Source organism: Apiospora aurea (genome assembly GCF_038362705.1).
Source record: "Apiospora aurea strain CBS 24483 chromosome Unknown utg000001l_segment0_segment0, whole genome shotgun sequence".
NCBI lineage: Eukaryota > Fungi > Ascomycota > Sordariomycetes > Amphisphaeriales > Apiosporaceae > Apiospora > Apiospora aurea.
In genome coordinates this window covers 25,722-53,615 of record NW_027117388.1, presented here as the reverse complement: position 1 = coordinate 53,615, position 27,894 = coordinate 25,722, and the positions used below count along the sequence as shown (strand labels likewise).

At 55.7% G+C, this 27,894-nt stretch overlaps 15 protein-coding genes across 15 annotated transcripts; 8 read left to right on the top strand and 7 right to left on the bottom strand.

Annotated features, from left to right (window-relative positions):
* Positions 1-798: 798 nt before the first annotated feature.
* Positions 799-2,041, top strand: PG986_000023 (P-loop containing nucleoside triphosphate hydrolase protein; the record flags this gene model as incomplete). Its single annotated transcript, XM_066836245.1, has 3 exons — positions 799-1,686; positions 1,791-1,865; positions 1,943-2,041. The coding sequence occupies 3 exons, from the start codon at positions 799-801 to the stop codon at positions 2,039-2,041; spliced, it is 1,062 nt and encodes a 353-aa protein (XP_066705138.1).
* A 2,361-nt stretch (positions 2,042-4,402) lies between these two features.
* PG986_000022 (uncharacterized protein) lies at positions 4,403-5,689 on the top strand (the record flags this gene model as incomplete). Its single annotated transcript, XM_066836244.1, has 4 exons — positions 4,403-4,432; positions 4,499-4,610; positions 4,711-5,299; positions 5,365-5,689. The coding sequence occupies 4 exons, from the start codon at positions 4,403-4,405 to the stop codon at positions 5,687-5,689; spliced, it is 1,056 nt and encodes a 351-aa protein (XP_066705137.1).
* Positions 5,690-6,105: 416 nt separating this feature from the next.
* On the bottom strand, positions 6,106-6,953 carry PG986_000021 (uncharacterized protein; the record flags this gene model as incomplete). Its single annotated transcript, XM_066836243.1, has 3 exons — positions 6,106-6,246; positions 6,340-6,727; positions 6,814-6,953. 3 exons carry the CDS (start codon positions 6,951-6,953, stop codon positions 6,106-6,108), a joined length of 669 nt encoding a protein of 222 aa, XP_066705136.1.
* A 1,530-nt stretch (positions 6,954-8,483) lies between these two features.
* On the top strand, positions 8,484-12,584 carry PG986_000020 (cullin-associated nedd8-dissociated protein 2 protein; the record flags this gene model as incomplete). Its single annotated transcript, XM_066836242.1, has 3 exons — positions 8,484-11,732; positions 11,785-12,404; positions 12,470-12,584. 3 exons carry the CDS (start codon positions 8,484-8,486, stop codon positions 12,582-12,584), a joined length of 3,984 nt encoding a protein of 1,327 aa, XP_066705135.1.
* A 575-nt stretch (positions 12,585-13,159) lies between these two features.
* PG986_000019 (uncharacterized protein) lies at positions 13,160-13,522 on the bottom strand (the record flags this gene model as incomplete). Its single annotated transcript, XM_066836241.1, has 1 exon — positions 13,160-13,522. The coding sequence occupies one exon, from the start codon at positions 13,520-13,522 to the stop codon at positions 13,160-13,162; it is 363 nt and encodes a 120-aa protein (XP_066705134.1).
* Positions 13,523-13,677: 155 nt separating this feature from the next.
* PG986_000018 (uncharacterized protein) lies at positions 13,678-14,171 on the bottom strand (the record flags this gene model as incomplete). Its single annotated transcript, XM_066836240.1, has 2 exons — positions 13,678-14,030; positions 14,087-14,171. The coding sequence occupies 2 exons, from the start codon at positions 14,169-14,171 to the stop codon at positions 13,678-13,680; spliced, it is 438 nt and encodes a 145-aa protein (XP_066705133.1).
* A 1,013-nt stretch (positions 14,172-15,184) lies between these two features.
* On the top strand, positions 15,185-17,046 carry PG986_000017 (alpha/beta-hydrolase; the record flags this gene model as incomplete). The annotated part of the gene is made up of 5 exons (XM_066836239.1): positions 15,185-15,332; positions 15,387-15,527; positions 15,593-15,937; positions 15,999-16,908; positions 16,965-17,046. Coding segments are annotated over 5 exons (1,626 nt in total), but the record flags the coding sequence as incomplete, so codon positions are not given.
* A 180-nt stretch (positions 17,047-17,226) lies between these two features.
* Positions 17,227-17,997, bottom strand: PG986_000016 (uncharacterized protein; the record flags this gene model as incomplete). The annotated part of the gene is made up of 3 exons (XM_066836238.1): positions 17,227-17,490; positions 17,567-17,763; positions 17,796-17,997. 3 exons carry the CDS (start codon positions 17,995-17,997, stop codon positions 17,227-17,229), a joined length of 663 nt encoding a protein of 220 aa, XP_066705131.1.
* Positions 17,998-18,692: 695 nt separating this feature from the next.
* PG986_000015 (uncharacterized protein) lies at positions 18,693-19,617 on the top strand (the record flags this gene model as incomplete). Its single annotated transcript, XM_066836237.1, has 3 exons — positions 18,693-18,943; positions 19,086-19,287; positions 19,363-19,617. 3 exons carry the CDS (start codon positions 18,693-18,695, stop codon positions 19,615-19,617), a joined length of 708 nt encoding a protein of 235 aa, XP_066705130.1.
* Positions 19,618-19,900: 283 nt separating this feature from the next.
* Positions 19,901-20,980, bottom strand: PG986_000014 (Cyclochlorotine biosynthesis protein O; the record flags this gene model as incomplete). The annotated part of the gene is made up of 4 exons (XM_066836236.1): positions 19,901-20,112; positions 20,180-20,279; positions 20,346-20,622; positions 20,718-20,980. The coding sequence occupies 4 exons, from the start codon at positions 20,978-20,980 to the stop codon at positions 19,901-19,903; spliced, it is 852 nt and encodes a 283-aa protein (XP_066705129.1).
* Positions 20,981-21,710: 730 nt separating this feature from the next.
* On the bottom strand, positions 21,711-22,276 carry PG986_000013 (uncharacterized protein; the record flags this gene model as incomplete). The annotated part of the gene is made up of 3 exons (XM_066836235.1): positions 21,711-21,830; positions 21,895-22,014; positions 22,067-22,276. 3 exons carry the CDS (start codon positions 22,274-22,276, stop codon positions 21,711-21,713), a joined length of 450 nt encoding a protein of 149 aa, XP_066705128.1.
* Positions 22,277-22,845: 569 nt separating this feature from the next.
* On the top strand, positions 22,846-23,796 carry PG986_000012 (tat pathway signal sequence; the record flags this gene model as incomplete). The annotated part of the gene is made up of 3 exons (XM_066836234.1): positions 22,846-23,098; positions 23,178-23,639; positions 23,708-23,796. 3 exons carry the CDS (start codon positions 22,846-22,848, stop codon positions 23,794-23,796), a joined length of 804 nt encoding a protein of 267 aa, XP_066705127.1.
* Positions 23,797-24,431: 635 nt separating this feature from the next.
* PG986_000011 (uncharacterized protein) lies at positions 24,432-25,106 on the top strand (the record flags this gene model as incomplete). The annotated part of the gene is made up of 1 exon (XM_066836233.1): positions 24,432-25,106. One exon carries the CDS (start codon positions 24,432-24,434, stop codon positions 25,104-25,106), a length of 675 nt encoding a protein of 224 aa, XP_066705126.1.
* Positions 25,107-25,562: 456 nt separating this feature from the next.
* Positions 25,563-26,118, top strand: PG986_000010 (uncharacterized protein; the record flags this gene model as incomplete). The annotated part of the gene is made up of 3 exons (XM_066836232.1): positions 25,563-25,827; positions 25,872-25,879; positions 25,942-26,118. The coding sequence occupies 3 exons, from the start codon at positions 25,563-25,565 to the stop codon at positions 26,116-26,118; spliced, it is 450 nt and encodes a 149-aa protein (XP_066705125.1).
* A 504-nt stretch (positions 26,119-26,622) lies between these two features.
* PG986_000009 (uncharacterized protein) lies at positions 26,623-26,853 on the bottom strand (the record flags this gene model as incomplete). Its single annotated transcript, XM_066836231.1, has 1 exon — positions 26,623-26,853. The coding sequence occupies one exon, from the start codon at positions 26,851-26,853 to the stop codon at positions 26,623-26,625; it is 231 nt and encodes a 76-aa protein (XP_066705124.1).
* Positions 26,854-27,894: the final 1,041 nt, after the last annotated feature.

Genomic DNA, 27,894 nt, shown 5'->3' with positions numbered 1-27,894 from the left:
CAGCTGTTGATCAATTCTCAGGTCCCTGTCTGCTACCCATGCCACCCATGCCCATGCCCATGCCCATGCCCGCCCAAGTCTGTCTGCCCTGCCATTGCGTCTGCTGCGGCGGGACTTGCATCTGCTTGCATTTGCACGAACATCCCACCAACCTTGACATCAATTGATCCATCACAACCGTGTTGATTGCTTTCGTGCTCCCATCCATAACTTTGTTGAACATCCATACCCTCTTCGTTTGCGACCCAGTGCTGCTGGCCCATGTAGCATCATTCCTCACGTAGCAGTGGACTTTGGCTTGGCTTCTACTAATAGTCGCCGCACAGCACAGCACAGCACAGCACAGTCCAGTCTGTCCAGGCCCAGGTTAGCCGCCGCAGCGTCAAGGCAGCATTGAGCAGCACATCGCGGATCTGAGACCCGCCCGCTCTGGATGCGATCCATTTCGATCTGACCTCACTCGCCAAACCAACGCTTTCTCTCTTCCATTTGACCTCCCTTTTTCTTCTCTGGGCATTTCTCCGATCCCCCCCCTTCTCTCTCTTTTGGCCCTCCGTCTGTCCCGACCGCGAAAAAAACGTTGGCATTCCGTTCGCTCGGCATTGCATCTCTCGTCCGTCCCACTGCCTTCGTCCACCAGCCCGCCTCCGACCGAACCAGCTGCGACTGGCTGCCGCCTTTCTGGTTCCCCGTCTCCAAACCCCACCGCTGGGCAATCCTGCCTGTCCCCAGCTTGCCAGCACATCACAGACACCACCACCGACCCGCGCGCACGCACACGGACACCCACACAACAACATGGACCACCAAGACATACCGCTGGCGTCGCCGCCGCACGACGTCGTCCCCGACACTATGACCATGTCCGATTCTGTCCCTGTCGCCGCACCTACACATGCACCTGCTTCTGCACCTACACCTGCACTTGCACCTGCACTTGCACCTCTCGCCTCGCCCGACGTGCTACCCGATAATACTGTGCCCGACGACACGCTAGGTGGGATCGAGGGGTCGCCCAACATGGCACCTGGTCAGAACGGCCACGAGCGAAGGCATCGGTCACTAGACCAGACCCGGCCACAGAGTTCCCCGCTCCCGGACGACATGAACATGAATGGCCGCTACTCAACCCCCGGCACCCCGTCACAACCCCAGACCTCAGCCTCCAGGCCGGCTTCGGGCCTGTCCGGCGCCGGCGGCGACCGCCACTACAGCGACCATGCCTCTCGCGGCAGCAACGGCGCCGCCTCCAACCCGGCCGAGCCCACGCAGAACGGCAGGAACCACGTCGTCATCAAGGTCGGCATGGTCGGCGACGCGCAGATCGGCAAGACATCCCTGATGGTCAAGTACGTCGAGGGCAGCTGGGACGAGGACTACATCCAGACGTTGGGCGTCAACTTCATGGAGAAGACCATCAGCATACGCAACACCGAGATCACCTTCAGCATCTGGGATCTCGGCGGCCAGCGCGAGTTCGTCAACATGCTGCCGCTCGTCTGCAACGACGCCGTCGCCATCCTCTTCATGTTCGACCTGACCCGCAAGAGCACGCTCAACAGCATCAAGGAGTGGTACCGCCAGGGCCGCGGCTTCAACAAGACGGCCATCCCCATCCTGGTGGGCACAAAGTACGACCACTTTGTCAACTTCCCGCGCGAGGACCAAGAGGAGATCTCCAACCAGGTAAGTCCTTCGGTGCCACGGTGGTCACGACAGAAAGAGGGAAAGGCGCCTGTGACTGCCCATTTCTCGACGAGCATCTTCATACTGATACTTGAAATGTCTAGGCCCGACGGTTTGCCAAGGCGATGCGCGCTGCCCTGATTTTCAGCAGTACCAGCCACAGCATCAACGTCCAGAAGGTATGCTCTACCCACCCGCTCCCGGGTTCTTTTACGCCTCTTTGGTGAACCCCTCTGACCTGACTCTTCTCGTCCAGATATTCAAGATTGTTCTCTCCAAGGCCTTCGACCTGAAATGCACCATTCCCGAAATCGAGAACGTCGGCGAGCCCTTGCTCTTGTACCAATCTTGCTGATAGACCGGACGCGACACCCTTCAGCCGCCTCTCCTTTTGGCCGATCCCCGAGTCCTTAGCTCAGATTGGTTGTTTGCAGCACACCGGCAAACGCTACCCCAATGAGGTGCGCCCGACGGCGGCTGGACGTCTTACGAATTGACGGCCTTTTATGACAAACCACAACGGTCTAGATTCCTTCCCCCGCAGGGCATCTTCATCTGGCCGACTAGGATCTGGCCGACTGGGACCGTTGTAGAACGGCCTGTGGAGCTCCAGCACATATCACTCTCCATCGGATACGTGCCACGGTGGGAGGGGCAGCATTCTTGGTGCGCTGCCGAAAGTGTACGAGTCAAAGCCACTGCAGACTTGTGGCTAGATACTTCTTCACCTCTTTCCTTTGTTCATCATCCACACATGCACAGACGCAACAACAACAACAACAACAGTATTCTCGTGGTTTCACATTCCTTACGCCACGCAATTACAGCGTAGGGTTACATACGGCTACCACAGAGGGAGGGGAAGAACGCGTTTCGGCTGTAAGCAGTGTCGTTATGCTTGGCCACCTGGTGAGACGCCGCCCTTCCCCACTTCTCTCTCCATAAGCATCATATCTCTCGGCAAGGGAACACGGAAGTTCAGGCGCGCATAAGAAAAGGGAACATTGCCAAGCAAGGAACTGCTTGTATTGATTTACTACTACTACTGGAGAATGAGAGAAAACACAAACCCCTCCAAACAGGGGAGGAAGGGGAAATTCGGATTTGTCAAGAGTACCAACATGAACACAGCTGTAATTACTAACTATATTCCTGCCAAAGTTTGTCGGCAATTTTTTCTTGTCTCTCTGTCTTTCTGTGCTGGAAGATGGGTCTGGTCTGGTCTTTGCCTGGCCCCCACATACGAGAAGAGGAAGAAGGGGGCCGTGCATGCGTTGCATGGAAAGGGACAGACATACTTGAAGAAGGGCGGCGGAGAAAGCAAAGCATCGCTCTAATTTGTATCTTAGGCGGCATGGAAGTGGCGTCAGACGAAAGTGTGATTGTAGAGGTATCAATATCATTGGAACTTGCAACCGACTCGTTGGTGAACGAGCATCACCAGCCCTGGGCTTGACAAAGATCTGAGCTTGACAAAGATCTGCAGCATGGATCGTCATGTTGCCACTTCTGGCTTTCGACCTGTATATATAAGTACATACATACATACATCCTTAGGACCGCTCGATAGGCGTATAAGGCGAGCTGGCCTCCTGATATGCAAGAGGAGCAAATATTGCCCAAGGAGGCCAATGCTGTTTGCGCCACAAGCGAGCCAACGCAGATCTTGGTACTTTTGCCATTTGTGGTCTACCTTATGATCGATCTCTCACAGTTGGTGGGTTGTATATATGTAAGCCCCAAGTCTGCAACGCGGTGGTCATCCTGCCCACCTTTCCGCGCGCTTCATGTTACCTTTGGATGTACGACCTGGTGGACGGCCTGCGCGAAGTTGGTGAAACCAAGCTCGACATTCGCGCTACAGAAGGTGGAAGGAACTGAGCGTACATAGAAAACACCTCATGTCGCCAAGTGTGCTTCTCCATACTTCAGATTCAAACGGCGTAAGATTCCGAGATATCCCGGGTACGGGATTTGGTTCGATGGGGCCGCTCTAGGGATTTGACAATGGAAGTACTCTGGGGAAGGGGCCAATTCGCACGGGGATTGCCGCATGCTGAAGCAAGGACCTTATCGTGTCGAAATGAAGTGTTCGCCGTATTTGTGTTGACATGCTTCCGACAATGACTGGCTCTGAATGGCTCATAAGAACCTTATACGCGGAACGCTGCGGTTGGTTGGAGGTAGCATCGGCATGTAAGTTGGTGCAGTCTTACATGCTTGGCTCGCCCCCTCGTCTTGTCATATTTCGACGATGACCATTTTGAGGGAGAGGATTCGGGATAAACGAGGAGCTCCAAACACCTGAGTGGTTCAATTTCTCCAGTCCGATGCAGATGCAGACACCACTCCTCACGAAGGGAGGAGGGGGGAAGGGAGAAGGGAAGGGACACCCTTGGGCTGCGGCAGCACGTCAATACAGACAGACGTCAGCAAATCCCGGGTTGCCACATGAGACCCCGAAGGCGATGGCGCAAGAGGTGGTCCAGCGAGCGGCAAAGGATGCATGCGCGATTACTATTCCGTTGCATTGGGTATCGCAGACAGTGTTCTGAAGGCATGTTCTGTCTATATAAGTAGGTATGGCGGCCGACCTTCGATAGCCACATCTGCCTCCTGCTGCTCACCAACCTCTTCTACGAGAACCTTGACTTTCAACCCTTGATTGCCAACTTGCCCATCCAGATCCTCCCCGGAGAAACCATATATACGCATCATGCCTCTGACCAAGTACAAGGCTGCCGCTGTGAGTGCAGTACCCGTTTAGACACAAGACAAACAGGGTCGTGGAGACTGACTTGGAAAATCCCAGGTCACTTCCGAGCCAGGATGGTTCGATCTGGAGGGAGGCGTCCAGAAAACCATCCGCTTCATCAATGAAGCGGGCCAGGCTGGATGCAAGCTTGTTGCCTTTCCCGAAGTCTGTGAGTGTCCCCCGTTTTGTTTGTGTAAAAAAGCCATGGTCCTTGTTGGCCCGGGAGTCAGCAGTGCCGAAGGCTGACCGCAACTCCCTTTTCCTCTCAGGGATTCCCGGATACCCGTACTGGATGTGGAAGGTCAACTACCTGCAGTCCCTGCCCATGTTGAAGAAGTACCGCGAGAACTCCATGGCGGTAGACTCGGAGGAAATGCGGCGGATCCGCCGGGCCGCGCGCGACAACCAGATCTTCGTGTCGCTGGGCTTCGCCGAGATCGACCACGCGACGCTGTACCTGGCGCAGGTCCTCATCTCCCCCACGGGCGAGGTCCTGAACCACCGCCGCAAGATCAAGCCGACGCACGTCGAGAAGCTGGTGTACGGCGACGGCGCGGGCGACACGTTCATGAGCGTGACGGAAACCGAGATCGGCCGCCTGGGCCAGCTCAACTGCTGGGAGAACATGAACCCCTTCCTCAAGTCCCTCAATGTCAGCCAGGGCGAGCAAATCCATGTCGCGGCCTGGCCCGTGTACCCGGGCGTTGAGCGTAGAGTCGAACCGGACCCGGCCACCAACTACGCCGACACGGCCAGCGACCTCGTGACGCCCACGTACGCCCTCGAGACGGGCACGTGGACCCTGGCCCCCTTCCAGCGGCTCTCGGTCGAGGGCCTCAAGAAGACCACGCCCGAGGGGTCGAGCCCGAGACCGACCCCACCCCCTACAACGGACACGCCCGGATCTACCGCCCCGACGGCAGCCTGGCGCCCGGCGGCAAGCCCGACAAGGACTTTGACGGGCTGATGCTTGTGGACATCGACCTGAACGAGACGCACCTGACCAAGTCGCTGGCGGATTTCGCGGGACACTACATGCGGCCCGACTTGATGCGGCTGCTGGTGGACACCCGCCGCAAGGAGCTGGTGACCGAGGCGGACCCGAGTGGGGGAGGGGCGATTGCTGCGTACAGCACCCGCCACCGGCTGGGGCTGGATAAGCCGTTGGATCCGAAGCGGGAGAAGGATGCGCGGAAGGGGGCGGTTGGGAAGGAAGATGGGGTGGTGGAGGAGACCGGCACGCTTTGAGTGAGGGTGGGAAAGTGGAAATGGCCGGGCAGTGCGCAAGCATGGATGGTTGTGAAATCTCTCATCTCATTAACATTAGTTCGTACCGAAAAATGAACGTCTTCGTTTCTTCGTGAGAATTTGGAAACATGGAAACAGAGAAAGATACTTGGATGCACATCAATTCAGTACGTATGTTTTCTCATCGGCTGCAATGTGAACTTGGGTGGTGGCATGGTAAGATAAAAACTCTTGACATATTATAAGTGGGCAATGCACGACTGATTAAGGTTGTCACATAAGGTGGGATGATAATGGCCCAAGCAAACCGAAGAGTCACTGTGTTTCGGCCTGCAGCAGTTAGTATCTGCTTGCTGGCTGACTGGCAACCTTTGGCCCTTGACGGTATTCGTACAGTAAGTAGGAAGTGGCAGACTCTAGTCGTCCTTGGATGGGCCGCTCTTCTTGACAGCCTCGCCCTCGCCCTTTTTGGGATCCTCGGAGGGCTTCTCCGCGGCGGTCTTCTTGGAGGACAGCTCGGAGCTGCTGCTGGCCGCTTTCGTGTCTCGCTTTTCCATCTGTAGCAACATCATGGTTAGTGGCCAGCTCTCGCTTTTCGGACAGCACCATCCGGTCAGGTAACGTAAACAGGTATATGCGCATGGACTCACTATCTTCTTGTCCTCTTCGTGGGCCTCCTTCTTCTCGTCGCTGGACTCGGCAGCGGACTTGTTGTCAGCCGGAGGAGGAGGCACCTGAGAACCCGTCTGGCTGGAGCCGTGGGAGGCTTTGGGGTCACCACCCGAGGATTTGGGTGAAGACTCTTGACCCGGCTTTTCGGGCGCATCCTCTTTCTTCCCCTTCTTCTTCTCCTCGGAATCGGGAGGTGCTTCATCCTCCTTGCCTTCATCCTCCTTGCCTTCGGACGGAGCGGGTTTGTGCTGATCATCGTGCTTCTCCTCTTCGCCATGATGGCTGCCGCTGCTCTTCTTGGCGCCGGAGCCGGAGGGCAGCAAGTAGGCAAGGCCAGCCACTGTGACGCCGCCGGCGGCAATCATCCTGCGATGCGTGTCAGATCATGTGTGAGATGTGAGAGTATGTATGCAATCCGTGGCTCTCCTGGGGCGAAGGAGATGCCGGCTTACCAAGGCATGTCGCTGGATTGATGGTCGGGGCCATGCTGGCTGGCATAGCTTCTCCGCGGCGCGACACGGGCCGCCGGGGTGGAGCGGCGAGCGAGGGTGCGGAGAGAGGCGCGAATGGCAGGGCTTCTGAAGGCCGACATGGTGGAATATCCGAAGGCTTGGATTTATCTGGCCGGAAGGGGAGGAAATAAAAGAAGTATATGGGGTACTTGGCTGGTGAGGTGTCCGAAGGGGGAGAAAGAGAGAGACAGCCACGAGAGCTTTAACGAAAGTTTAAGAGGATTGGCTGGGTAACGCCGGAAAGGATCCAAGACCTCGGAACAGGACAGCCAGGCAGTGAGACACATTTACCTGCTCATAACGACAGGGAAGCGAGAGAAAAGCCGCCAATCAATTGGCCAATCAGCTCCGTGGGCAGGGCTGCCCGTCATCTCCAACACATGCACGCAGCCATGAGGCTGGGGTAATGCCCATTTGTCCGCCAGTGTCTGCTTGTTGTCTCTACGGGAGTACTTTGTCTGCATTTACACTTGCCTGCCCTTACACACAGAAGGCTCCATCAGCATCTGGAAGCAGACGAGCTCATGTGGGGCGGGTTGTGTTCAGCAGCAGCAACTGCCCAGGCTACGTCACCACCTCTGTAACTGTAGGTTAGCAATTGATGCTGCTTACTTCGAGGTGCCATGACCGCTGAAAGACAGAATGTAAAGGCACCGCGGTTGGTTCCGGACAAAGCCTTCGAAGCTCGGCCCGACGGCAGCACCTATCATTGCCTGATCATGTAATGTAGCTAGGTAATTTACTGACAAAATCAAGATGCTGCAAGTGCTTGTCAGTTGAATTGATGCATAAGTGCCATAGCTTCTGAGGTATCCAGTTGATCTGCCAATGGTGGCAGAACAGCAGCACAGAACGTCAATTGAACTCGGTGGCTGATGATGTGCTGGATTCGAGTGCCAGATTGCCTTAGCAACTTAGGTAAGCCTCCAATTGACCCCGCGGAGCTTGGGTCAATCAACCCCACCAAACTGTGGCTGGCACTTTACTTTCCCTCAAGCTCAAGGAATGGGACCAAGGCAACAACAAACGGAGCTGTTGGTGGTCAAGCTTCAGCAAAGAAGCAACAGCCGATCAATTGTTTGGTCCAAGGTTGACAGCATCACTCAAACGCACACCTTTTTTCTTCTTCTCTCCGCCTGCGATAGCTGCAAGTCCCTTCTTTCTCTGGCAGCACCAAACACCACTCTCGAGGTGACAAAGACACGACCTTGGCCTGGACATTACCTGCCACTCCATCCCGGTAAGTCCGCCACTGACTGTCCAGCTGTGCCTCACCTCTCCATTGGCTTCAACTTTCCCATGCGCTGCTTCCCTTGATCCACCTCCTGCCTAGACCAATTGTTGCCCGCATACCACCTACATACTTCGCAACAGACCAAACGTTCACCTGTTGATTCTTCTTCCAATCTCTCTTCATCTTCTCCTCCACCACCCAACACCACATCGACTTGTCAGGCACAGGCGGGTTGCTAACATTTACCTACCTTCCAGGCAGTCGAACAACCGACCGAGCCCCTCCTCCATCCGACACCAACCCATGCTTTCCATGTCATAGACTACCACTCGACCGAAAGTGAGGGAAGCAGGACTCGCCTCGCCCACCACCCACCATGGCGACCTCCATCAACAACCCGAACCCCAGCACCATCAACACCCTGCTGGGGAAGCTGACCGACCCCGATCCCGACTTCCGCTTCATGTCCCTCGACGACCTGAACCAGATCCTCACCAAGCACAAGACCGACTTCCTCAACCACGACTATGGCCTCGCCTCCCGCACTGTCGACGCCGTCGTTAAGGCCCTCGACGACCAGAACGGCGAGGTCCAGAACCTCGCCATCAAGTGCCTCGGGCCCCTCGTCTCCCGCGTCCCCATCGCCGCCGTCGGCCCCACCCTCGAGAAGCTCACCTCCATCAAGATGCAGAACGCCGTCGACAACTCCCTCCCCTCCCTCGCCCTGCGCAACGTCATCTCCGCCCTGCCCAAGCCCGTCCGCGGCGTCGCCCCCTCCCGCGACGTCATGGAGACCTACAACATCATCAGCCGCGTCCTCATCCCCCGCATCCTCGGCGTCTCGGTGAACGCCGCCTCCACCCGCCAGTCCGCCGCCGAGACGTATGGCCTCCTAGACGAGAAGAGCGAGCCCACCTCCGAAGCTGTCGACGTCCTCATCGAGGTTGTGCGCTGCTTTGGACCCCTGCTGCAGGTCCTCGAGGTGGAGAAGCTGCAGGAAGTCGTTGTCCAGGTCCTCGAGCGAAAGACGACCTCGTCCCCTGTCAAGAAGCGCGCCGTCGTCGCTCTGGCCATTCTCGCCCCGTACCTGTCCGACGATGTGCTCACCAGCCTCACCACTAAGATGGATGCCTCCTTGAAGCAGCCCAAGCTCAGCCCCGTTATGCGACGGCTGTACATCACCATCCTGGGCTCCTTGGCTCGCTCCATTCCCCACCAGTTCGGCGACCACCTGCCCAGCCTTCTTCCTCACATCTTCCAGGTCCTGAGCCAAGCCGAACTGCAGGCCCAGCTCGACGCCGTCAGCGAAGGTGACGATCGTGCCATGGTCGAGTTCAACGAGGTCCGAGAGGCCGCCCTGATCGCTCTGGAGGCTTTCCTGTCGTCTTGCGGCACTAAGATGCGCCCTTACACAGAGGAAGTCATTTCCTCCTGTCTGCGCTACCTGAAATACGATCCAAACTACGCCATGGACGACGACGAAGATATGGACGAGGAGGAAGAGGGCGACGACGAAGACGGTCTCAGCGACGACGACGATTTCGAGGACGACGGAGGTTTCGATGATGACGATGAAGACGCCAGCTGGAAGGTCCGGAGATGCGCGGCCAAGGCACTGTACACCCTCATCTCCACGCGAAGTAGCGACTTGCTCGGCAAGGGCACATTGTACTCCGAGGTGGCGGCCCCTCTCATTAAGCGCTTCGACGAGCGCGAGGAAAGCGTCCGTTTGGAGGTCATCAGCACCATGTCTCTGCTGATCCGCAAGACCGGCGAGGGCATCATACGGGCAGTCAACGCCGACGAAGAGCTGCTGCAGTCCCTCCCCGAGAGCCGCAAGCGCCGACGCCAGGACAGCGGCGGCTTTGCCTACATGAACAAGGCCCCCTACGGCGCCACCGGCCTGACCTCGCCCATGCGCGAGGAAGTGCCGCCTACCGGTCCCCGTGCGGACTTGTCCAATCTGACGCCTCAACTGGTCAAGGTCGCCACCAAGCTACTCAAAGGAAAGCAGATCCCCACCAAGCAGGCCATCGTCAACCTGCTGGACGACCTCATCTCGGTCCAACATGGTGGTCTCTCCACCTACTTCGACCAGGTCATGCAGCCCATCATTGACGCCACAAAGGTCACCACTGGCAGCAGCGTCTCGGCCTCGGTGGCCTTGTCGGGAGGTGCCGCTTCTGCAACCATGACGACTCTGCGCGTGGCAGTCTTGGTCTTCATCAGCGACATCGCCAAGACCCACTCGTCCAACCTTTTCCAGGCTTACCTGTCCAAGATTGTTGCTGGTGTCGTGGCTGCCGTCCAGGATCGCTTCTACAAGGTCTCGAGCGAGGCCATCCGCACCGCCGAAGAGCTGGTCAAGGCCATCACGCCCCCGCGCGCCCGGATGACGTCGCAGAAGTACAAGCCAGATCTGGAGACATTGTACGATATCATCATTGACCGTACTGCCGCCATCGATGCCGACGTTGAAGTTCGCCAAAAGGCCATTCAGGCACTGGGCACTCTGCTTTCCCGAACATCCTCCACCGACGGTCAATCACTTCTTGATGCCCAGAAACGCCAGGCCGCGCTCGACTTGCTGCTCGACCGCTTGCGCAACGAGACGACCCGGCTGTATGCTGTCCGTGCTATTGACAAAGTGGCAGCCCATACGACGGGTGGCACGTTGCAACCATCCTGGATCCAGCCCGTTGCGCTCGAGCTGTGTGGTCAGCTCCGCAAGGCAAACCGGGCTCTCCGCGGCGCGAGCATTCAGGCATTGCAGCATCTGGTCACGTCGCCCACGTCCAAGGGAAACTTGGAGCCCAGCACCGTGGACGGCATCGTGGCTGCTATCTTACCCGTCATCACTGCCAACGACAGCCACCTGCTCGGCCCCGCTCTTTTGGTCCTGGCGCAACTGCAGCAAGAGGATTCGAAGCTCATCTCGACGCCTGGTCTCATTCCCGCCATTTGCGAGTTGCTCAAGCACACCATCACCGGCACCGCTCTTGAGGCTTTGATCAGCCTGGTCATTAGTGTCGGCCAGGTCGGCATGGCCAAGCCTTTGATGAGTGGCGTGTTGCAAGTTGGCGTTGGCGGCGACCCCGCTGTGGTGGGCAAGGTTGCTGGTGCTCTCTTCGTGGCCAGTGAAGGAAACGCCGGAGTCGAGATCGGAAGCTTCATTCGCGAGCTCGAGTCTGCCAACCAGGCTTCGGACAATGCGCGCCAGAGCTTGGCACTGGCCATCCTCGGCGAGATTGGTCTCCGCATGGGCCCCAAGTCGGAGATGAAGCCGGATTTGTTCCTCAAGCAGTTCCACGAGGAGCCCGACAAGGTTTCCATGTCTGCTGCTGTTGCTCTTGGTCGTGCTGGTGCCGGAAACGTGCCCGAGTTCCTGCCCATCATCCTGCAGGCGGTGCAGGCCAAGGGCGCCCATCAGTATCTCCTGCTACAAGCAATTCGTGAGATACTTCAACAGGTGGTGCACTCGTCTATTGACGTCGGCAAGTACCATACTACCATCTGGGAGCTGCTTCTCAGCGTCTCCAAGGCGGAGGACAACAAGGCTATCTGCGCCGAGTGCATCGGTCGTCTTGCCATCATTGAGCCCAAGACGTATATCCCCAAGCTACAGGTATGACATTCCATCTTTGACTGACACAACTTCTCCAACTAACGGAACCTAGGGTCTTCTCCAAACCAAGGACGCTGCTGTTGCCATCCAAGCGCTGCGTTACACCCTGCCCGACAGCGACGAGACATTCGATGCCATGCTGAAGCCCGTGCTTGTCGACATGCTGCTGACCGTCCTCAAATCAGAGGACATGGAGATTCGTCGCATCGGCATGACGACGCTGAACTCGGCCACGCACAACAAGCCCGACCTGATCCTGCCTCACCTGGGCGAACTGGTGCCCTTCGTCATGGTCGAGTCGATCATCAAGCCCGAGCTCATCCGCGAGGTGCAAATGGGCCCCTTCAAGCACCAAGTCGACGACGGCCTGGAGGTCCGCAAGAGCGCGTACGAGACGCTGTACGCGCTCATGGAGAACGCCTTCTCGCGCATCAGCTCTCTGGAGTTCTACGACCGCGTCATTGCGGGTCTGCGGGACGAGAACGACATCCGGTCGCTGTGCAACCTGATGCTGAGCAAGCTGATTGTGATCGACCCCGAGGAGACGACACGCCGCCTCGACACGATCGCCGAGTGCTACCGCAAGACGCTCAGCACAAAGCTGAAGGAGGGCTCGGTCAAGCAGGAGGTGGAGAAGCAAGAGGAGGCCAACAAGAGCGTGCTGCGCGTCACGTTGTTGCTGGCGGACCGGACCAAGACGACGCTCCCCACCGCTAATGCCGCCGGGGCGCCCCGAGCCAGCAGACGCAGCAGGTCAGCAACCCGGTCTGGCAGCAGTACTGGGAGTGGGTCAACAAGGACTTTGAGCGCCAGATCAAGGTGCTGCGAGACGAGAGCAAGGAGCTGGTTTAGTACACCGAATGGTTATTATCGCCTTTGATAACGCAACGGGCCCCTGTGCGAGGCGGGTACGAGGTCGAGGAGGCGGCTCCTATCACGCAAGCATCAAGCTCAAGCGATGGCATTGGCAACCCGAACAAGAGGTCTAGGTATGGTGGTATGAATTTCATGTTCGGTCGCCTCTCCCTGGATCCCCGCGGCCAACTTCGACATGGTTGGTAGAGGGAGTACCGAGGCAGCCAGCCAAGTCAGGCAACGGATAATTGTTCACTTGGCTCTAACTTGCTTCTGTTGCCTTTGAGACGAAGAAGAATAAGGAGGTGCATGCACAATGGCGAATTAAGGGCCTCATGAGCATGGATGGCGGGCAAAAGACACATTGCACAAAGCCCCCCCACACTATAGATGATGAATAATGAAGTTAGTTTTGCTACATGATTTGGACCTTATGTGTTTCTAACCAGCCTAATTCAATTGTAAAGCATGGCGGATTAAAGGGAAGTGTCTTCGTAGCAAATCATGCATTGGATTCATGACTGACGTGACTAGTATTCAAGCTAACTCACTCACACTGCCACCCGTCTCAGCTACGTGCTGCACTCTACAAATCCCTCGCTATCGCTGTCTTGGGATGAGTCGTCTTCGTCTATGTCATCCGCTTCTGCTGTGCTTCTCATGCTGTGAGGATAGTCAGGTTGGACCAGCGAGCGAAACCGCTCCCTCATCTTCCGCAGCGAGCGGAGCAGGAGGACGTCTTGGGGGAAGATGGAGAGCTTGACTCCGAACTCGTACAAATCCTCGACGTCAGAAATCATCTGCTCGGCTTGGGACATGGATGTATTGCCGCTCTCTCGCCGTGCTGGCCGAGGCCGGGGCGGCGATTCCGCATTGTCCTCTGCTGGTCGTTGCGTGGGCGGTTTCCCATGTGAAGGCTCAGGTTGCATTTGCATATCAGCGCCCAGTAGGGATACTGGAGAAGGAAGCAGATTATTATCCTTGCCATTGGTCCCGAATGAGTGCATCGCTGATCCCAACTCCGGCATCGATAGCGCCCCTGAAGAAAAGTGCGCAAGGGGAGGGGGCATGCCCGTCTGCTGTACCGGTGTCACAGGAGGGGGTTCGCATACTGCTGTGGTTGGACCTGGTGCGACTCGATGTTCCTCTGGTGATGATCCGTAGAGTCGACCCAGTTGTCCAAGCTGGTAGAGGGGAGGCTCTTGGAAGATGAGAGCCATGCTGGACTTTGAAACTGGCCGGTTGGGAAGTACGAAGTGGTGTTGTGGTCAGGCGATGTGTCGCTGGGCCCAAAAAGTAGGGGTGGCGACCCTGACGGCAGCGATGCTGCGGCTGAGGATCCAGTGGCGCTGACGGAAGAATGGCCGAGTTGGTTGGCCGAGGAGGAAGATACGGTCCATGAGGCGTTGTTGTTGGACGATTTGTTCTTCCTCTGCCTTTCGCCTACAGGACACCAGTGTTAAGGTCTCTGCAATGTCTCGGTGAGATGCGGTGCTTACGGAGCTTCTTACGGAACCGACGTTGGGAATCCCGATTCTGGCATCGCCTCTTGTCCAAGTGCACGTTGCTGTTGTTGTCGCTCATCGTCGTGTACCCACGTGGAAGGGACGCGAAACCAACAACGTTCTGATCCGACCCAACCGGAGAAATAGTGGCTTACAAGAGCGGCGTGGGGAGGGTATTCACGACGTCGGCTCCAGGGCCTATTCGAGAAGACGAGTATCAGATAAAGCCCGTGGCCGAGAACGGGGGTTGGTATCAGCTTGCGAGTCTGGGAGGGCGGGTGGCCACCGGTCGGGGAGGGATCTGGATTATGGGGAACGAGCACCTCCTGCCGTCAGCTTACACCGCGGCGCAATTGGTTCGTCGGGATCTGATACGCCCCCAGCCGGCCGAGATGCAGCAGGAGGTGTAGGTGACCAGGAAGGGAAGGTGACGAGTGAATGCCGAGAGCGATTGGTGCATCTGTAAGCAGGGTTTCCTCCTGTAAGCAGGGTTTCCTCCTGGAAGGGCTGCAGGCGACGTATCCGCGGGGGCCTGCTGCGAGGACCCATTGGCTGTTGGGTGCATCGTAGCCGAGGTCAGCTTCCTTTCGTACAGTCAGCGTCGTTGGATCTGTAACTTAGCTAGATCCCCTTCTGGGCAAGCGAAGTAAGCTTAATAAGCTATGCACGGCTTCCATGCTCGGCAGCGGGGAAGCCAAGGTGGGATGTGGGATGCGGGATGTGGGATTGTACGGAGAGTGGTTGTGCTTGCAGAAGCCATCTACGGCTGACCTATCGTTCCCCTCAGCGGGAGATCTAGCAACACATCCGGGGGCACCGAAGCTGCAGGCGGGTTCGACCAGGGACCTGGAGGGGTTGGGGGGTTAGGGGCTGAGCTTCCCTCTCGACAGGGGGCTGGCTGGTCAGCGGCGGATTTCCACTGCAGCGGTAGGCAGGTCGTTTCAGCCACCAAGCAAAGACACGACATGCCGCAACGGCTCTCCAGCCAGCCAGAGAGTTTCCGAGGGCATAGAAAAGACTCGCGCGTGATCGCATTCAATGCAGCCCGACACGCTCAATCGGATGGCTGCATGTATCGGGAACCGGAGAGGCATGGCCGTTCTTGTCATCGCAATCGCGTGCATTTGGCCAGTGCTGGTGGCCCAATGTGTCGCCCAAGAACCACAGATACCTCTGCCCAGCGTTGATGCTCGGCTGCACTGGGAGCACTGTGGCAAGGCTGGTCATCACGCGCTACAATGTGAGTGGTCCCTGATGATTTGCGCTTATGCATGATGTTGACAACAGCCACAAGGCTCCCAACTAGACGTGCCGATGGATCACTCCCACAAGTCGTCGGTCGAGACTTTCACGATACCTCTGATCCGGATGCTAGCACACAATGCCTCAGCTACGGGAGATAGACACATTCTATTCAACCCCGGCGGGCCCGGGGGTAAGTTGAACTCCCCAGCCCCTCTTCAGTCGTGTTCAGATGGCTCATTTTAAGTACATTTGTAGCTAGCGGTGTCCGCTTCCTTCGCAGCCAAGCGGCGCATCTGAACAAGCTCATTGGCGAGGGCTTCCACCTCCTCAGTTTCGACCCTCGTGGTGTGGGCGGATCCGAGCCACCGGCGTCGTGCTACTCGAGCCAGGCGGAGCGAGCCGATGCTTTCACCAACAACCCGTGGCATCTTCAGTTCCAGGCCGGCGAGATGTACTCCCGGGCCGAGAACAAGGCAAGGGCATGCAGAGATCGGATGGGCGAGTACGGGAAATACGTCAACACTCCCCAGACTGCAGCGGACATGAACTCGATCCTTGATGCAATTGGACAGAGCCAGATGTATTACTGGGGCGTCAGCTGTGAGTCCCCTTTACCACCAAAACCTGTCGTCAGCCCAAAGGATTAAGCTAACCAGCACAGATGGAACTATCCTCGGCCAGACATATGCGCATATGTTCCCAGACCGAGTCTCGAGATTAGTCATTGACGGGGTTGGGGATCTAGAGAACTGGTACAGCGCCTTCAACGTGCTGGAGGAGTCGTTCACAGATACCGATCAGGTCTTTACCGGTTTCGCCGAAGAGTGTTTTAAAGCCAGAGAAGTTTGCCCCCTGAACGCAGTCAACGGGCGAGCATTCGAGTCGGCTAGCCATCTCAAGACGTATATCGTCGAATTTCTCGGCGGGCTAGACGAGGAGCCCGTTCCCGTCTACTTGGATAGCTCCCGTTATGGATCCATCACGCGCCGCAGTGTCGTGAGCAACGGAATTTTCACCGCTCTGTACCGACCGGCCTCTTGGCCGTCCCTTGCCAATAACCTGGCGGCGCTCGTCATCGGTAACAGTACTCCGGCCTACCTTGCGTACTCGAGGCCCTGGGTCTTGGACTTCCTCGTGGACGACTCGAGCATCTTCGTGATGATGAACGATAACCAAAAGACGGGAGCCCGGGCCCCGCTCCATGGAACCAAGCCGATACTGAACCACACCCTTTCCAGGTCCGAGATGTCGTATTTGGTTTCGAGATACCAGGGCACCGGTTTCTATGACCAAGCTTCGTGGTCGATGCCAACAACCCATGGGTTTCGCCCTCGATACTATCCCGACTCTCCGCGCGTCAGGACGGCCGAACCGATGCTCGTCTTGTCTACGACGTGGGATCCCGTGTGTCCTCTTTCAGCCGCCAAGAAAGCCCGAGCGAGCTTCGAAGGCGCGGGTCTCGTGGAGCAGAAGGCGTATGGCCACTCGACTCGCAGCATGCCTTCACTCTGTACAGCAAAGTACGTTAGACAGTACTTCGACGAGGGTGTAATTCCGGAGCCGGGCGCAACGTAGGTATCCCAAGTTCTCAGAAAGCTCTATGAAGCAAATCTAACCGAGCTTGTAGTTGCAACGTTGATATCGAGTACTTCCCAGCGCCTGTGCCGCCCTCCGCGACCGGACTGAGCAACGAGGACAAGGAGTTGCTTGTGAGTCTTCAGGCGCTAGCCGATGAGGCCGTTTTCGGCTTCACAGGGCACTGGCGGTAGAATATATACGTGGAAAGCCGACGGCCGGACAGGATAGCATCTGGCATTATGAGAGACAGAACAATATTGACTGCTCGATACATGACCAAACGCAAACCCTGGGCCAATTGTAGTGAAACCTTACGTTCCCCATTCCTTGGTGAAAGTGATTAGCTGGTCCCAGTCTTTACATTGATGTACCGTCCCAAACCCCTTGACGCCCCCGATGGTGACATTCTTGACTTCGACCGTCAGGTCTGGCTGGCACATCAAGACCTGCCGGAGAAGGTCGATGCAATGGCGAAAGTGCCGAGGTGCCGTCATTTTCGGCATCTCTTCGTCCTTGAGTACCCTTTGCTGGTTCATGGCCAAGTACAACATCCAATACCCTTCTCTGATGCCGTTCTACAGATAGCACTACGTTAATGTTTCTTCTTCCTTGGATTGCTTGTATGGGTTGAGAGGGGGAATGGGCACTTACAAGGCAATGCAGCTGGTGGAAAACGGAGAAGACCGACTTCTCGGGCGCAAGTGTGGGATGTTTGAAGAAACCACCGTGACGAGGGATGAGCTCTTTCCATGCCTGTGCGCTTTGCTTGGAATCGGCTCCGAAAGTCTCGTTATAGGCGAAGGCTCTGAACTCATTATCCACTGTTGCGCCGCGGCTGGCCGTTAGCCCTGGCACGATCTGGGCCTGGTTGGAAACTTACGATGCAAGCCGCCGACTTCTTGACTATCCAAACTCCTCCGGCCAGCAAGGAACCCGACGCTTGCGACCACAAGAAATGTGAATACGAGGAGGAGCAGTTTGAAGATAGCTACTAATTTCCACGCGAGCGTCCTTAGCTCCTTTTTGTCTACCGCCTGCTCGTCACTGAGAGGAGTATACTTGTGGGCGTGGATGCCAAACATCTCGAGCTTTCCCATGTGTCCTTTCATCAATCGAGGCCAATTCTCAAGAAAATATCACAGTTAACTGTACCGACGACATGAGCGAGCACCTTGGGAGACAGTTCAGATTGGCCCGGGGACTGGCTGAGGCCCCATTCCTAGCTATTGCGACTATGGTACAGTGTCTTGGCGTGGATGTCGGGATATTACCGACCCGAAGCAAATAGGTGCAAGTTGAGTAGTTGTATACTGCTGCATCGACCGGGTAAGCCAGCATACGCCAAGGCCGTGCGGCCAGCCAATAATTGCCTGTCCTAATCCGTGTGATACGGAATGTCCACCGCATGATGGGGAGCTTTAGTGCTGACTTTCCCCGCGCTGACTTGCAGGAAGGATGATGACTTTGGGCCGTTTTCAGTGTCACCACTCCTAGGTCAAATTCGGGAATCACTAGAATACCCATTACCGTAATCATGCAGTTGGAGTAGTCATGCCGAGGAACTACGCACTAACGTACTGCAGCTCGATGGAGTGTGATGCATGATTATCTGCGCTCCCGAGTAAAGCCTTCTTTTTCAAGGGCGATCAGCGGATGATGGGAAATCTTGTTGCCGGGCCCATGACTAAGCTTGCTTCTGATCTCGGTCGAGTAAGGAGTACGGGTGCGGCAACAGTGCTGCTGTCTGCTACCTGGCCATGATCAGACGACAAGGACAATGTCGGGTGTATTCTCGAAACGATACAGCAAGGTCGAGCAGCTCGACGGCTCAGCAGAGCTGCCGCCAACGGAAAACGAGGCCAGACTTCGTAAAGTGAACTATCTGCCATGGCTGTTGCATCTTGTTCTGCTTGCTAGCTGCAGCACCTTCGTCGTCGTCGCCCGTTTGAAGGATCCATCTTGCTCTCCATGTTTCAGCGGTAAGCATCAATGCTCCAACGAGGCGACTCGTGGTTCGATGCTAATCTGGTATGCAACTGTAGAATCACTCCTTGGTGCACCTATCTCCTGGGAAGAGCGTATGTATATCCACGCAAGTTGGAACAGGCATGCCGCACTCGTTGGGCGGTATAGAGACTGACAGACGACCAGGCACGTTCTCTACCAACAGGTACATCAATGGCAGTGACCCCTACTCCCGTGAGAACCCCAATGTGGATTCGGCGTGGGCCGAGCCTATCGACAACATCATCATTGTCATAAATGAAGAGGAGAAGCAAAGGCTCCCCGGCGAACGTGATACGGCCAGGGCGTATGGCGAGCCAAATGGCTACGCAGTCTCGATTGAGATGTTTCATCAGCTACATTGCCTAGTAAGCGCTCTATACTATCAGTTACGGCCAGCACCTGTTGTATCGTGGCTGATGACGACGAGTTTCTTTGCATAGAACTATCTCCGGAAGGCATACTTCAAAGATGGCCCTGACCGGCTGTCGGATCCCGAGAAACACGCGGACCACTGCTTCAGCTACTTGTATCAGACCTTGCTCTGTCACGCTGATGTCGGGGTCATGACCATGCGGGTGGATGAGGAGTTCAACATATTCCAGCCGGAGTTCAACGTCACGAAGCAGTGTCGCGACCACCACCTGATCAGGGCGTGGCAAAGGTCGCGAAGGAGCGAGTTTCAGGTCCCGCCGTGAAAAGGGATAGGGCGGTCAGTCATGGCAGGGGCATTTCAAGTAGTATATTCGATAACCAATGAAAGACAAAAGCAAATGCGGTTTACGCCCTGTATGCTCTAAAAATACACATCGATTCCTTCGGACCATTGGACATAATGGAGGTGGAGTCTTTCGAGTCGAAAATAGAAGTTCATCTTCAACTTGCCCTCTGTAGGCTATGAAGTGCATCCTCAAATTAGTTACCATGACAGGGGGACATATGCTAAAACCCAAGTTGACGTTCAAGAATCTGCAAATCTGTCTAACTATCTAAGAAGCTATCCCTAGAACTTGCAATCGCCACTCGGTCTTTCATCCAACTCTTAATCTTCCCAAAATCACGGCACTTTTTGAAGACCGAGAAGTCGATGCGCAGTGCATCGGAAGCATGGCCTGGCGCGGCTTCCATCACAAAGTATGGTGTTACATCGGCTTGGCACATCATGTCTAAGCGAACCACCTCAATACAGTGGTCTGGAGATCAGAGCGTTAGCTATTTGATACGACATCGACCACGTGGCGAGGGAAGATCTTGGCTTACCCAGATGATTCCGCCGGACTTCTTTAGTAGCTCGCAAGATTTCAGGCAATCGCCCGGCCTGCCGATACTCGTCCTCGTAGGAGGCCTGGCGGAGCAGGTTCTGCATGGGCATCCTATAAGCCTTCCGAACTTCTACCATGTTATTCGGCGATTAGTGAGAACTCACCAAACAGTGAAGCTGATGAAAGCCCCACGATTGTGCTGCCACCCCACCGCCGAACTCCGGGGCCGTATGATGCCACGGGTCCGAGCTAGATTTGTTTAGGAGGTGAAGCTTGTCGCTGGCCACATTGAAGGCGTTGCCGTCCGCAATCTCTTCCCAGCGGGCATCGATCTCGGGCGTCGGCGTACCACGGTAGGGAGACGGTTGCAGGAACTCTCCCTGGAGCGTCTCGTCGTGATACGTGACGGCTTCCAGCGCTGGTGCTGCACGTCGGTGGCCACTGGTTAGTGATTGATCTAGGCAGGCGCCTATTACTGCAACTTTGGCGCGCAAAACTGGAGAGGTCTGGACTGGATCTCACAATAAGGAAATAACCTCCGGGTGCAAGTTGCATCTGATGGCTCGTGGTACCAACTGAGGAGGAAAAGTGTCGAGGAACACAACAGCATGGCCGTCTGGAGAACCCAGCTCCAGTTCGTACGAAGCCATTCCCATCCCCGCCTCCGTCCGTTTGTTCCGGATATGGTGCTCCGAGCATATCCATCGAGCTCCTCACTCTGTAGAAACCCTTCTTCGGCTTCGTCGAGCTCAGACGAACTAGACTTGGAATGCCAATTCCACATTCTGCTACTCGACATTGTGTGGTGATAGTCGTTTATTGAAGCTCAATACCGTGATGCTGCATGCTTCGACCTTACTCTGCCCGCCAATTTCGGAGTTGACCTTGAAACGGGGCTCGAGCTTCGGCGAGGTGGCCGAGGACCGGCGCGTCCAGATGCAGACGCATCAGCGATACCCCGCCAAAGTTACCCCGACAGAGGCCACGGTTCTTGGCGGTATTACTGAGAGTAATCATACATAGACGCAACTGAAAACGCGGGCTTAGGTCAGCCCTGGATCAAACTGCCCAGATAAGCGGAATAAGCGTGCATATGCAGTCAGACGTTCCCCGCCCGGATGAGGGTTACCGTCGACACGCCAAGTCGATACGAGAAGCGAGTTGGATCAACAAACTGTCAAGTCCTCAGCACTGATTTTGGAGCTGATGGTGTTTAGCGCGGATTGGCTATAACCACTCATATTTGGTGGCTGCACCCGTGTCTAGTGCCCCTGACTGACAGACACGGGGTTCCCCAGACGCACACATGGACTCACAAAATATTCTACCACGGAGGCGGAAGAGAATGGCTCAATGGAGATGCATGAAAAACTACTTCGAGATAAAGAGTGACATTGCTCTACGTAGCCTGTTGGCAGCCTAGGTTTCTGGAATTGTCATCGAGGGAAGAATGAGCCAAGTATAACCCAACCCCTGAACCTTTCCCACTTCATCATGCAACTTTGCTCTGGGACAGAAACTTCTATAGCCTACTGAGCATCCACCACCGTCTCCGTGGATGCAATAGTGGGGGCTACGGTAGGAGCGTCGGTCTCTTCCTGATCGTCACCGTACCAGGACCAGATGAAGGATCCAATCGGAGCCCGTGCCTGTGGCTTTTACATCAGCAGAGTGTCACACAAGCGCACAAGCGTATGGAAATGGCCGGGTTACCTTGTTGGCTTTGGCTCTCTTCATGACCGCGCCGTCCGCCGCCGCCTCGGTGGGAGCCTCGTTCTCCTCCTGGTCGTCGCCATACCACGACCAGATGAAGGAGCCGATGGGAGCACGAGCCTGAATGCCCGGATCAGTAACAAGGTTGACAGAGTCGTGAATCTTGTCTCACCTTCTTGCCCGTGGACCGCTTCATGACCATGCCAGCATCGGTGGTCTCAGTGGCGGCTTCATTCTCCGCTTGGTCATCCCCATACCAGGACCAGATGAAGGACCCGATCGGGGCACGAGACTTGATGTCGGTAGACTTGGCCACCACGGGGGCTGCTGTGGCCGACGTGGCAAGGCTGACCGCCCCGACAAGGTAAGTCGAGAACTTCATGTTCTCTGACCACGGGAGACTTTGAAGTGCTGAGGAAATATAGCAAGGTGGAAGAGACAGACTGATATCGAGTCGTGAGTATGACTTCCTGTTGTAGTTTCAGTTGCTAGAGTAGACGCTGGTGGTATATGGGATGCTGGGCTTTGTGGGAATTATAATACTGCTTTGAATCCTAAGAGAATCGGATTTGCATGAAAAGGGTATCCATTGACTGGTAGCATCGGAGCACACATGCCGAACTGTTATTCATCTATGCCTGTCACCCCTCGGTCTTCGCATCCCTGTCGTAATCAAGCCTTGATGCACGATTACTGTAAGACACACACACATAACGGGAAAGTGACTGGGGTCAAGGCAAGGTCCGATACGCATGGGATCCAAGTAATGCTGATATTACGATGTGCGAGATATGCCGTTGGCTGGATATCTTCAATCCGATAGACAGCTCTCTACTTCCCCCGTTTCCCAAGAACCCGTCCCCTGCCCATCTTCACATCATTCCTTTAGCTTCTAAGACACGAAGTCAGCTATCAGCTCTTCCCATGGCCACATCTGTCTTGGAAAGCAAAATGGGACACACACAGAATAACTGCGAATATGAGAAGGTTTCTTCCGAGGACAGCATGTCTGGCGATGAAGCCGAGGGTTTCCTCGGTGGGATGAAGCACATTTCAACCTCGTCTGCCTCTAGGCGGTTCAAAATTATCGCAGGTCTCTTTCTTGTTTGTTCTGGACTGCTGAATTTATCCCTGGTGGTCTTCATTGCTCATCAATGGTCCCATCGGGGCCCGTCAAACCCGATATTCCCACAATCCATCTACTGTAAGTTCTCCGCGCACTTATCACTACGCGAGAAGAATGTCAGGGACCCTTTGCTTACCAGAACATTGTACCATTATAGCACCTGCCCAAGAAGCACTGCGCTACAAGTCCCAGCTGTTCAGCAGCGGCTTCGGCGCAGAAAAGACCATCTACATGGGCAACTCCACCGCCGCGGACGAGGCCTGGTACAAGCTGTACCCGAGGACGGTGGTGCGGATCCCGCGGTCGTCGGCGGACCGGCTCGTCAACAAGACGATCCCTATCGCGGGCGACGAGGACCACTTCCCCGTGCTCATCAGCGTATTCCACGAGATGCACTGCCTCGACTCGATCCGCCACCTCTACTATGGCCACACCGAGGGCTTCGCCGAGGATCCGATCATCAACAAGGCCATCCTAGCGCCCGGGCACATCGACCATTGCTTCGACTCGCTGCGGCAGACCCTCATGTGCGGCGCGGATATCTCGCCCGTGCCTTACATGTGGGTGGAATCCAGAGGAAAGGCCATGGGATCGCTGGGCGTCCCGCACACCTGCAGAGGTAATTGCGAATGACGCATACTCCGTCAACATCTTCTTGATCCATGGGCGACACTAACACGATCGCAGACTACGATGCCCTTATGGAATGGGCCATGCGGCCAGAACATGATATTGGCAACTGGGACGAGTCCATTAAACCTAGCTCTATGACCTGAGTCGCGCATCTGAGCTGTTAGGTCTTGTGTATACCATTACTGGAATATTAGCTAGAGGAATAAGAAAGCAGAATACCACTTATCCTACATGCATAATGCTGCTACAAGGCTCTTACACGAATCGTTGCCCGTGAAAACATGCCAGACGTTTTGCTTGAGTGCATTCCCGGGGCCATAATCCCTGAGTGGTTTGAAAGCAATACCCAATGTCTTTACAAAATGTGCCTGTGGTCATGTTTAACCTGTGGTCAATGTTTCTAGGCCACTGGAGCGTGTGCCGGCATATTATCCCACGTGTGCCGAGCGCGACAGAGAGAAATGGGAGCCCAGTCGGACTGGTGTAGTCAGCCATGCATGCTCACCGACGGAGAGTAATCATGCTTCAACCCATGCTCGCTTACAAGAAAAGTGGAACCCTGCTTGGCCTCCGCGCCCAAGTCAGACTCTATCCACCTATCCTGCTTGTCTGTGGAGGATTTCTGCTAGTGACTCTCAGTCCAAGGGCTGTCCTAGTCAACGGATGTGTTTGTGAAAACGTCGAAGCCCACGATACAATCGTCAACGCCCCTTCTGAAACCATTTGCCTTCTGTTTCCACTACCCTCCATCTTCACATTCGTCCTCACCTGTGGCAAGATGTGGCCTGCAAAGTTATATTCCAGAATACCGTCGAAGGACGAAGACCAGCCTGGCTTTGGAGAACAACACCACAATCCGGTGGCTTTGATCGACAGAACCCGTGCATCACCCAAGTCATCCGTTGTTCAAATGCTTGAACTGGCCCTCAGGATATTCGGAACTCTTTTCGCCTTCGTCACCTTCCTGCTTCTTGGGTACTGGATGATGATCAAAGCAAGTCCCCAGGAGGTCGCCTACGACTGCGGCGTCTCTCCCGAGGAAGCCGGCGCCAAGGGCTGCGTTTTCGACATGCTGGCCTTCGCCTGGGTGCCCCAGCAGTGCTTCGACGCCGAGCTGAGCAGCACCTACAACACCTACGAAGACTTTGAGTTTTTCTACGAGCGGGAGAATAACAACAGTAGGATCCCGGTGGCCGAGCTCGAGAAGGGCGTTAACCGCCGAGTGTACACGTCGGGAAAGTACCACCGCACCCATTGCACGTACGCCTGGCAGACGCTGCAGCGGGCGGTGCTGCACGGCTACGCGCTGAGCGACAACAAGACGATGAACCAGGGGCATTTCGACCACTGCTCGTATTACTTGATCAATATCGATCACAGCTACCGGGCCAGGTTCACGATGGACTACTTGCACTGCGAGAAGTTGTCGAGCGGTAGGGCTTCGCTGTGGTGAGCTGTGGGAATCCGGTTTGAGATGTATTCTGTACTACTAGCAAGTCCGTCATGTCCTATCTATCCTACGTTTTGGTAGTAGTTTCAGAGTTTCGTGCGAATGAGATACCCTTCTGGGGAACCCCCTTTCGCCCCATAGCTAGGGACCTAGAAGGTGGTCCAACTCATAGTAGATATTCCCCGACAATAAAAGCCCACGATGGTACGGTTGCTGATAAGCCCATACTAAGACGATGCGGGGCACCGTTAATACTAGATGGAACTATGTAGCGTGATTACTCTGCATACCAGGCATGCAAGCTGACACAATTGGTATATGCACCCCTGTCTTTGCTTACCTTCCTGCGTGTTTAGATAATCAAGCCTCAGATTCATCCTCCTAATGTCTTTCCGAGTTTCGTCCTATTCCCCCGTCCAGGCGTTCTTGCTGTCACGGCGAGATCAAAGTCTTTTGACAATGGCATTCGATTCCATCGCAGTGCTGCCTCGCTACGCCTCGAGCAACGAAAGGCAAGATACCCGCCCGGGCAGGGCTCTCAACGCTCTGACGGCTGTCCTTCTCATCGCGCAATCACTCTGCATTCTGCAGCTTTGGTCCATGGTCTCAAGTTGCACCACGACGCCAACACCACAAGGTGCAACCTTGATAGAGAGACGGTGGCAGCGAGACACGACGTACATGTCTCTGGACCACCGGTACGACGACCTCTGGAACGAGACGGGTCAGTCGGCTCTGGTGTTTGATGAGAACAAAAACGTCGTGCAGATTACCATGTACGTCTTGAGAACCTGACGTCCAGATCTCAAGTATTTGACTTGGACTGACCTCGATGCAGGTTTCATCAACTGCACTGTCTCGCCTCGCTGAGGAAAGCCCTGCAGAGCGCGAAAGCCGGGATGGACATTGGCATGGACCATCGAGCCAACACTCACTGGCCACATTGCTTGCACTTCTTGAGAGAGGTAAAACACCAACATATTCCAAAGCTCTGAAAACACCCCTTCTGACGTAATAGGCTGTGCTTTGCAATGCGGATGGGACGCTCGAGCGGCCAGGGTACTACGCCAATGGTACTGGACGAACCTTTATCAATGGCTATGGGGACGTGCGGTATTGTCGGTCATCTGCGGGACTGTATTCGCTTAGAGCGTCCAATCGGTTGTATGAAAGTGATGGCATTTTGGCATCGTCGCGCTAGTCAAGGTAACCCATTTCAGATTGAGACCATGCATCGGACAATGCGCATAAAGAACCCTCATTCGTTCTGACGAGCAACATTCCGGTGCTCCGCGCCACCGTTCTGCCAGTTTCGTAGCGAGGGGTACAAGTTCCTAATCCCACCAACAGTAACGGCGCCCAACTCAGCCCGCTAAGTCCGGGCAGCGAGCGGCAGTGCCAGGTTTGTGCAACGATAGCGCCAAATTTGGACGACAAGACCGGGATTCACCCAACCAAACTCGTCACCACCAACCCAGCCCACTGCATTCAGCCAACAGCGCCCGCTCAGCCAAATGTATTAGTGAACAGCGCTCTGGTTTCGGTCGATCTGCTTGTCGGCAATGCGACGATTGGAAGTTGATGCATTCCTGTCCTGGTGCAGAAGTCTCGTCACGTGACTGCCGGCGCTCGTCAAGATCTGCCAAGTACTGCTACAGAAGACGAGAAAGATCTCGAAGTGACCCGCTGGGGCCGAGATCTTGACAAGGTCTTCGCCCTTCCAACCCCGTCGAGATATCGGACGCCCCATGCTGGATGTCGCGAAGCCAGCAGGTAGCCAGAGGCCCAAGAGTGATTGTACGGCCTGTAGCCTACTGTACGGGCTGGTCCCATCATCCGCTAATCACTTGCGCCCAGCTCGGAACCCTGAGAGGAAGCGCCGGAAACGAGACAGTCGCCTTTTCCCGTCGGAAGCCAGACTCTAGCCGGACACCGCGCTCGGTGGCCAATGCAGACACTTGGGTGCATTGATCATGGAACTATCCCGATCCGGTTGTTCAAGATTGCGTTCTCAGGGTGGGGCGATGCAGTTAGGATATCAATTGGCTTTGGCCGCACACAAGGTACTAAAGTCAGTTTCTGCTCGGACAGCTGGGCCTGGCGAATAGCATCCCAACTCGATCGCGTACCAAGCCGTGTATGCGAGCCTCCGCAACCTAGCAGCGTCTTACTGCCGGCATGCACTTTTCGTAGTATTGCCCAGGGTTCGGCCCTGCGCATCCTCTGGAGCCCCCTCGAGCAACTGACCAGGCGAAACCGAGCCGCTACTGAGATGTGTTCGAGAAACAAAATTCGGAAGCGAACCCAGGATCAAAAGGCAGTTCTATGCTTGTTCGTCTCACTCGGCGAAGCCCATCCACGTGGCTTGTCACCTCTACTCCTACGCGATGTATGTAGTATCCAAATGTAGCATTCTTCAAGATCGGATGTTACCCAATGCCGGTCAATGACTCGGACCGGGTGTCCACCTTAAGAAGAAAGTGTATGCATCGTGGGATGCCTGCGGGCAGCGCGTGAGGTCTATCTTGGTATCGCAAAAGCACGACGCTTCCGAGCCGCGCGAACAAGAAGACGGGACATAGTTAAAGCAGCCAAGAACCATGCGCCTTGAGGCCTTAGTCCATTTGCTTGATTTCAAGGCGCTGCATTCCTTGTTTTCCCGGGCCCCGAGCGACTGGGGGCGCCGCCTCGAGTCACGCTCGATCAAGGTGTGACATGATCTGCGGTGCATCGCCGTAGCGCGGGGAGACATTGCCAGTCTTTCAGCGGCGCCAGGGGAACGGTTGCAACC